Source organism: Podarcis tiliguerta (assembly GCF_965153285.1).
Source record: "Podarcis tiliguerta genome assembly, chromosome: 17".
Classification (NCBI taxonomy): domain Eukaryota; kingdom Metazoa; phylum Chordata; class Lepidosauria; order Squamata; family Lacertidae; genus Podarcis; species Podarcis tiliguerta.
Genome location: NC_139550.1, coordinates 9,672,708 through 9,681,453, shown reverse-complemented (window position 1 = coordinate 9,681,453; position 8,746 = coordinate 9,672,708). Strand labels below are relative to the sequence as shown.

Below are 8,746 nucleotides of genomic sequence, written 5' to 3'. Positions count from 1 at the left end.
TGGTGTGTGTGTGTTTTCTCCCAATTTGCAACCTTTGCTTACTAACAAGAACTCCTGCTGCATCCGAAATCTGGATGCTGAGATCAGTGTTACCGTGCATCAAAGAACAGACAAAGGTGTGTGTAGCACTTTGTCCCAAGACCAAAAGATCTAAACTGATCTCATCTTTCCCACTTTCAGTGGGGTGGAACTGTCTTAAGGTCACACACGTGTTTTTACCTGTTCGTCTTAGCTAAACTAAGGCACGAGAAGATAATGTGGTGAAGGCCAGACCCCTTATTTTAAGCCCAAATAGTTCTTGGCAGGAACACTTAAGAAACCACAACGAAGATCAGAGCATATTGGTCACAGTAGTCTTTTATTGCAAGCCCAGACACCACAGACACAACAAGCATGGAGCAAGGGTCACAAATTCACATTTATAGGTTCTTGATGGCACAGAGACTTAAGGGAGAATGGAGTAGTTGGAGGGACTGTTGTACAGTGAGATACCAAACAAAGACCTGTTGAATCCCATGAAGGATGAGATGAACACAAACCCCTCCCACCACCAGACACCTGTGCACTTTGGCACAAGATACCTACGCTGCATAAAGCAGTTGAGGAGCTCTTACATACCAGGTGCCATCCTTAGAGTGATAAGGGCTTTCATTCCTTAGTTTTATAAAGCCTGTGCTCAGAAGAATGAATACAAACACAGCCTTCCTAAGAAGGCCCTGTGGGGGCACAGCTTGGGTTTTTAAATTTTAGCAGTGATGAGGACAGACAGAAAGATCTCTCTCCTCTCGTTTGTTTCTGAATCTATGGCAGGAGACCCCTGTCCCCCCCCTCTTGACTTTTTGATCTCCTGAGGTTGCTGAACTAGAATGACACATGTGGGTGAGCGAATGCCACGATTTGGACTTTTGTGTTTGGTTTCCTTACTGCCTGTGGTGCAGCTGTCACTGAATGAAGCAGAAAGGTCAGGTCAGGCGTTCTTGGGGAATCCAGCATCCAGCTCCTCCGGACATCTGGGTGAGCTGCTGTTGAGGTCTCACTTTGGCATCAAATCCTGCAAGCACAGACAGGGAAGTTGATAACAGCTGAGTAGATTCAAGGGACAGAGGTGATCACGGGACCCCAAAGCAGCTTTGTTCTTCCTACACTTCAGCCTTTGGTCAAGCTTAACAAAGCAAAGCAGTTCCATCTGTGAATGCTAACGAAGGGCAGGTACATTCCCTAGACCAGAGGCGGAGCGATACTATACCAGGCAGCACAGCAGGTGGGGAACCAGGCGGCCTGTCTTTTACCAGCAATCTCCATAAAGAATCCAGGTTCATATATGGAGACACACAACCAGGGATGAGCAAAATCTCATGGGAAGCTTTACGGAATTTTTTTATTTCCCTTAAGCCACGAAAAGCAATCTCATAATATAATATGGATGCAGCTGAGAGGCCAATATCAGATCCGCCAGGCTGATTAGGTGAAAAGCATTTCAACACAATGTATTTCCAAGTCCCACTTGCAAGCGTGTTCTGGCAAGCGTGTGTGACAAATTCAGCCAAGTTAGTTGGGTTGCCTTTACTGGATCTGAACAAAGCTAGAAATTGGTATATGAATCAGACCAGTGCAATTCTTGAGTTTTTTGCTTCTTATGGCACCTCCTGTGGCCACCAAAGCTGTGGGGCACAAGTAACCTTCTCTAGTTACCACTTATGGGCTGCATGTTAATTTTCATAAGCACCCCTGCCATACGAAGCTGGAACAGCACATCCAATGAGTTCTGTTTGCACAGAAACAAACCTGGGCAGAATATAATCATTGTGTCTGGTCAGGTGCTGTTCAGGGGGCAAGTAACTCGCCCCCTGGAAAAGGCGTCTGATTACCTTGAAAAGCTTCCACAGTCCTTGGGAGTCCCTCCCCATTTCTTGAAGACAAACTAATGAAGGATGCACCTCCCCATCGATGACAGAGGCAGGAAACAGATTGACAGAAGCACAAAGCTAGCCAGTGAGCAGAGATGACTGAGCGCAAAAATAAAATAAAAAAAGCTGCAGTAACACAGAGAGATGGATGGGGCTGGGGGGAAAGGGCATTGTGGGAAACAAGAATCTTGGGGAATTCGCCAAGAAACTTGCAGACCCTGCTAGATGCAGCGGAGGTGTGTTTGTGATGGGGGCATAGAGCAGTTGTCTTGGGAAAGAAGTTCAGATTGGTGTGAGGGGTTTGGGAAGAGAAGACACAGGAGCCGCCAAGTCAGCCTCCTGTTTTCCCATCAGGGAATGCGGAGGGTGACAAAGAGAGCCCTCTTCCTTTCCATCACCTTTTGCCCACATGCCCTTGTCCCCTTACCCTAGGGCACCGAGGCTCCCTAGGGTGCGGATTACCTGAGAATTACCCAGCATGCACTGAGACACCCCTCCAGCGATGACATCACACACAGCACAAAATGGAGGCCTGTGGAACAAGGAAGTGGCAGTTTCTTTAGCATTCTTCCCTTTACCCCCCTGCTTTCCAGTATACGAAGAACCCATGAAATCACCTCCCTGCCTCCTTAATGTCATGGGAAAAAGAAAAGAAGAACAACATACTGGACTGTAACGATGAGCATCCACTTTGCTGCCTTTCCCCTTCTCCATGGAGCCTGCAGCACTGCTTGGCGGGAGCAGCTGAGTTACTGAAAGGAATTAAGCATTTTATTTAGAAAGGTTAAATCAAGCTATTTCTGGCGCACTAGATCCAACTTTTCCCCACTCAGGCTCCTGCCAGCTATATACAGGATGCTTCAGTACTGCTAATTTACTTGGGACATCAGCCATTTTCTGATACCTGTCCCTGGTAAATTGCTGCCCCTGTTTTACCATTGTAGAGATATTCAGTAGACACTGTTCTACATTTTCAGCCCTCCTAGCCTTAGAACATCAATTTCAAGCATAATATTCAACCTATTACCCACTGCTTTTGTTAAGAATTGTTTTACTTGTAATTGCCTAGACCATTATACCTGTTTTCCTGGTTTTTCATTGCATGATTATAATGTAACACACTCTGAATAATGTTCAGGGGAAAACAATGTGCCTTTATGAGTCCTGATCCAAATTGGGGTCTCCCCATGCTGCTTTAAAAAATGAATAAACCACCAAACAACACTTAAATATGTTCAAATGTGGTAGCACATTTTAAAGGTATCATCCTCAGCCCCTAGGTGGTTTCAAAACAAAGAACATGTCCATTAATGGTTCTTGGTCACGAGGGCTAAATGATGCAAAGCCAGATGCAAAGCCATTGTATCCCTAAACACCAGTTGCTGGAGAACACCAGTAGGAGAGGCATATTGCCTTCAAGCTGCCAGTAGCATGTGGCTGGTCCCTGTAAGAAAGGAATGTACCACATTGGGTCATTGGTCGATGCTGCATTTTATTCATGCCTTTGGCCAGAGCCCACCTCTCTAGGATGTGTCAGGAGGAAGTAGAATCAAGAGAAAGAAAAGAGGATGTATTTGATTTGCTTTAGCATATTGTAAAGAAACCAGCTAGTTCTTCAGCAGCTGAAAGTGTGATACTGCTTTCCAGCTGCAAGGAAAGACAGCCATCATTCTCAAATGATTCCTGCCTCTTGGTCAGAAACTGGGTTTTTCCCCGAAAGGATAGTGAATCTTTGGTCCAACTTGGAAAATTGTAGCCACGTCCTTCTCATGCAAATAGGCACAGGAGTCCTTGTGCTATCACCCCTCCTCCATGAGGGACATCAACATGGGAAAGTTCCCATCTACTCGCTGTCAGTGCAATGTGGGATGGCTTTGCAGCAGCAAGCATAATGCAAAGGTGACATATTAGTTCACCCAAACAAGTCTTGTCCTAGAACCTGCAAGACCTTGTTTGGTTTTTACCTGGTGAGCTGGTACTGCTGGGTGTGCAGACACTATCGTCTAACCATGCGCTCTGAGTCAGGGACTCCTGCTTTTGGGGACCTTCAAGGGAACACATCAACTCCTGCACAAGAGAAATGGGGAACGGGCCTTAGAGGATGCTGCAGCTGCTCAGCTGGGACAGGAGGACTACTTGAGGGAAAGGGGATTTCCAAGACCCCACACTGACCGCCTCGTTCTCCTCCTCCTCCGACGTCTCATTTTCTCTCACTCCGCTGCAACAGCTGCTCACGTTGGACGATGAACGGGACAAGGGCTGCATCACGCAATACCCTGATGTCTGACCGGAGAGGGCTCTGCTGGAGGAATACACAAGCCCCAAATCATCACCCTCATAAATCTCAAGGGCCACCAGCCCAGCATTACAGTTCATAAGCCTCTGTGACAAAAGCCTCACTTTGCAGAGAAGTCTTGAGAAGCCTGCCCAGACTTGCTCAGGTCCTCTAGTTCATTAGAGCTCAATACACACATTTAAAAATGAAACACTGTTTATTGTTCGTTAAATGTATATCTCAACTTTTCTCCCAGGAGCTGAAGATGGCATACATTGCTCTCCTCATTGTTATCATCACAACAACCCTGTGAGGTAAGCTTGGGCTGAGAGACAGCAGTTGGCCCAAAGTCACCCAGTGAGCCTCATAGCCAAATGGGGGTTTGAACCCTGGTTTCCAAAGTCCTACTCCACTACTCTTATTATGCTACATTGGCTCAATCACCCTCTTTTTCCTGTTAATATAACATGGCAGGATGGAGGTCCCCCCCCCCCCGGCACACTTTACACAAGGCTTCCCAGTGTTCTTTTGTTCTCAACTCACTTGTTCTTCCTGTTGGGGAATTCTGGGGAGCTGGGACTAGAAGAGCCGTCCGACTTGAGGTCGAAGAAAGGCCCTGGGCTCTCCAACACTTTCTGTATCCTTTCAGCGATGTCTTTGCTTTGGAGGAAAGGGAACAAAAACATTTACAGCATGGAGCCAAGAGTCCTTGCATGAAATCCAGTGGCTTCATTTCTTTAAGACCCTTAAATTCTCCTTCAGCCCATATGGGGACAGAATGAATTCCTCCAAAGGTCATGAGAATGGAAACTGGCCCTTTCCCAAAAGTCTAGCCAGTGCCCTGCATGGCCTCCTTCCTTTCTCTGTAGCAAACAGCACATTGAACTATATATACACAACTCATTACACTATTGTTTCCATTGGTTCATGGGGCTTTCCCATTCTTAGCCCAAATCTCAATTATGGCAAACAGGCCAATTTAACAGGTCAAAACTAAAATGTATTTTATATACATTTCAGACTGATGATACTGCATGATGAAGAATCTTGATTGGCAGAAACAACGGTTTTTAGGTTTAGCTCACTTAGAATTCTCTTTCCAACTGAAATGCACTCTAATCATGAAAAGAAAGATTTAAGCAGAGATACAGGCTGTGTGTACTCAAATTCACAAGAAAGTAGGTTGGTCCCTTCTCCTGTCTACATATATGGCACAGGTTGGACAAATATGCAGGACACATCAGATTTCACATTCAAGATTTTAGCTCTGCTCATTCTGAGGAGGACAGGAGCTTTAAAGACCAAAAGTCTTGGGAGAGGATGGCAGCTCCAACTGTACTTTGCAGCCTCCAGAATAAAGAATCACCAGGTCATTCTGCATGTAACTTAAGAGTAGGGTGGCTAGTTATAAGCTGCAAAAAAAATGAGAACAAATCTACAGATGGTAATTCACATGTATAAGTTGCAAATTTAGAAATAATTGCTGAAATGTAAATAGAATTGCAATACAAGCTCACCATTATGGGGAAAACACCAGGAGAATGTCTAGGTGCTGTTATCACTGGGCAACTTCACGGCTCCTGGTCCCCTTTTTTTCTGATTCCTTATCTTTAAACCAGATTTGGACCAGACAGACAGCAAACGGAGGAGACCTTGCCCGCCCAAGACACATGGGGGCATCTCCTGACAGCGTTTGCTTCTTTTAGCTTTAATGGTCCTGTCAAATTTTACTGGAGCAGCAGAATAAAGGGGGCGGCACAAAGGGGGAGGAAGGAAATACACTTACCTGGGGAGTAAATAACCCTTAACCCACACCTGAATGGGACTCACTTCTGAGTAGATATGGAGATTGCACTGTTAAGTAGACTTCAGACATTGTCAGCAGCTGAATCACAAATTATGCTAATAAGTGTTTAATAAGTGGGCTCATTTGTTGCTCTAGCTTCCATGATGGCCTAAGTGTACCACCAGGGAGGGTGAGACTTGTGGTGATGGGACTCAGCAGCAGACAATTTGTAAGGGGCAGGGCAGGGTTGGGCCCTGTCCTTCCTCCCAATCAATGGTCCTTTGGCAAAACTGAAGTTGTGGGGTTTTTATTTTTTTAAAGAGAGAGACAGAGCAATACACACCTAAAATACTCTTTGTTCCGAGTGCATGAACTGACTGTCACTACCTCTTCCATTGGCCTTAAATGAGATTTATACCTGAACTTCTGCCTGTACTGGAGCATGACATACTCAATCCTATTGTCCTTTTGGTGGTTTTCACAAAATCCGATGAAACAATGAGGTAAACAAAATGGGTGCAGGTAGCACTGGGAAGGATGCCTCAATAATACCACCTTCACCTCTCTTCCAAACAATCCTCTGTCTTTGATATGTGCCTATGGCTCAAGGCACGTGGTCCTTCCTCTCTGCCATTCTTCCCTTGAGTCTTATCCAGTGTCTCCATTTAGGCTTCAATTTCATCACACACACACACCCGTCATAAGTTCGGTTCCCCACAATTCCACATCAGTTTGTGATTATTTTTTGTTGTTGTTGAAAAACCAGTTTGTATGTAAATGGAATTTCAATGGAATTTTATGAAAATGCACCAGAATTTAATGGAATTTTAATGGACTTTTATGAAAATGCATCAGAATTTTACGGCAAAATTCCCCTAATATACACATTTTTTGCAAAGCAATTTCCCCTAATATAAAGCATTTTTGCATGTTCTTTTCACTCATGCATTCATACGCCCACTTTAGCCCCTCAGGCTGTGTATTTTTGTGCACACTGCTTGGACTGGAGAACTTCATTGCAAAGTCCAGAGGTGTGCAAATTTTAAGGGATAGCTGTGCTTTGGTCTGCCTATTGTTAAGGAAGGTGCTGATTAGGTAAGCTAGCCCATAGATGCAAACCGAATTTCTCCACCATCCTTAGCCATCCCTCTCCCCTGCCCAGGTTCTAGTCCCTATAGCCCAGTCCGTACCTTTTCTCCTCCTGGATGTTCTCAATGCCAATTGCACTACTGCGTCGCCCATTGAAGCGGCTACCTCGGTTGCGTGACGGGCTTCTCCCAGGTAGGGCAAAGGACTAGAGGGGAGGAAAGGACAGTAGGGAAAAAAAGAGAGACAGAGGAGGAGGAGGATGTAGAAAAGGCAAGAGCTGGAGGGAAGACGGAAGACTGAACTACAGAGCCTGTCCTTGCATTGCTATCCCATGCTAACAGTTGCAGCCTGTCCAGAGAGTCACAAGGTGCCCAAGCATGATGTGGGAGCTGTCAAAGTTGGACAAATAGGGGATGAGCCAAGAGAGAGAAAGAGCAACGCACATATGAGAGAGAGAGAGGGAGAGAAGGAGAAATGGAAAGATCGGTAGACAGAAATGCATGTATGAAAGAGCAACAGGGAGACAGGGGGAAATATGGACTCGGAAAAGCAAAAGGTAAAGCCATGTACAGCCCCAGAGGGCTAAGCTAGACATTACAGTAAATGTGCACCTGCTACCCAAAATGGAACTCATCCCATCTCCTCCCTCTGTTCCAGAAGAGTTTTCCTCCCTACATAATTAGCAGCTGAAGATCTGGAGCAGGAGCAGGGCAGCTTCTACCAGGGATGCCAAAGTGTGTGCCCAGGGGCTGGGGCAGGGATTCAACATCTAAGGCAGTTTCCAGCACTAGCTGTATGTTTACTCCAATATCTAGCTTAGCCCAAAAAGGAAGGGAGAAAAAAGGAAAGGTGGGGAAGTATAGAGCGCCCCCTTTCCTTACATTTCTTTGGCATTTCTCCTACTTCCAGCATTTGGTGGGTATCACCTTTTCCCTGCAGAATTGCCCAAAGGAGACAATGAATTTCCTGCCTTCTCCCGACATGGGAGGATGGATTCACCTAAAGGAGCCTTGCACAAGGACTTCTGCTTGCGCAATGGGCCTTCCATCCCTTCCTGAATGCCCCTAAATCTGGCTTGAGGGGTTGTGGGAGCCCCCATAACAGCACATGGGAGGGAATCCTTGTGCATTCATCATAGTGTGACACTTGAGTTCCATCCAGTGTTTGGAAAACCTGCTAAATCCCCAGCAGTGATCGGGGAAAAGAAGAAATGAAAAGCTACATCACCAATACAGTGGTGCCTCACAAGACGAAAAGAATCCGTTCCGCGAGTCTCTTCGTCTTGCGGTTTTTTCCGTCTTGCGAAGCAAGCCCATTAGCGGATTAGCACTATTAGCGCTATTAGCGGTTTTGTGGCTATTAGCGGCTATTAAAGGCTTAAGGGATTAGTGGATTAGCTGCTAAAAGGCTATTAGCAGCTTAGATCAGCTGATAAGCGGCTTAGATCAGCTGTTCAGCGGCTTAGCGAACAGCTGTTAAGCGGCTTAGGGGCTTGGGAAAAAGGCTGGGAGGGAAAAAAACCCCCCAGGAATCGCAAGACATTTTCGTCTTGCGAAGCAAGCCCATAGCAAATTTGTTTTGCGAAGCACCTCCAAAACAGAAAACCCTTTCGTCTAGCGGGTTTTCCGTCTTGCGAGGCATTCGTCTTGCGGGGCACCACTGTACAGCTCTCCAAAGTGCCATATTTAG

General features: G+C 45.9%; 1 protein-coding gene across 9 annotated transcripts in view; it reads right to left on the bottom strand.

The window, feature by feature from the left end:
* Positions 1-339: 339 nt before the first annotated feature.
* LOC310667428 (rap1 GTPase-activating protein 1-like) overlaps positions 340-8,746 on the bottom strand; it is a 52,496-nt gene continuing 44,089 nt past the window's right edge. For 2 of the 9 annotated variants that reach the window (XM_083419814.1, XM_083419811.1), the window contains exons 18-24: positions 7,159-7,262; positions 4,726-4,842; positions 4,080-4,209; positions 3,872-3,974; positions 2,574-2,659; positions 2,370-2,439; positions 340-1,051 (exon numbers count right to left, since the gene is read on the bottom strand). In XM_083419814.1, the coding sequence (XP_083275940.1) occupies positions 2,416-2,439; positions 2,574-2,659; positions 3,872-3,974; positions 4,080-4,209; positions 4,726-4,842; positions 7,159-7,262 (564 nt within the window). In that variant the 3' untranslated portion in view covers positions 340-1,051; positions 2,370-2,415. Of the gene's footprint in view, positions 1,052-2,334; positions 2,660-3,871; positions 3,975-4,079; positions 4,210-4,725; positions 4,843-7,158; positions 7,263-8,746 lie in introns of all 9 variants that reach the window. The other 7 variants (XM_083419815.1, XM_083419812.1, XM_083419810.1 and 4 more) reach the window with 5 other exon arrangements.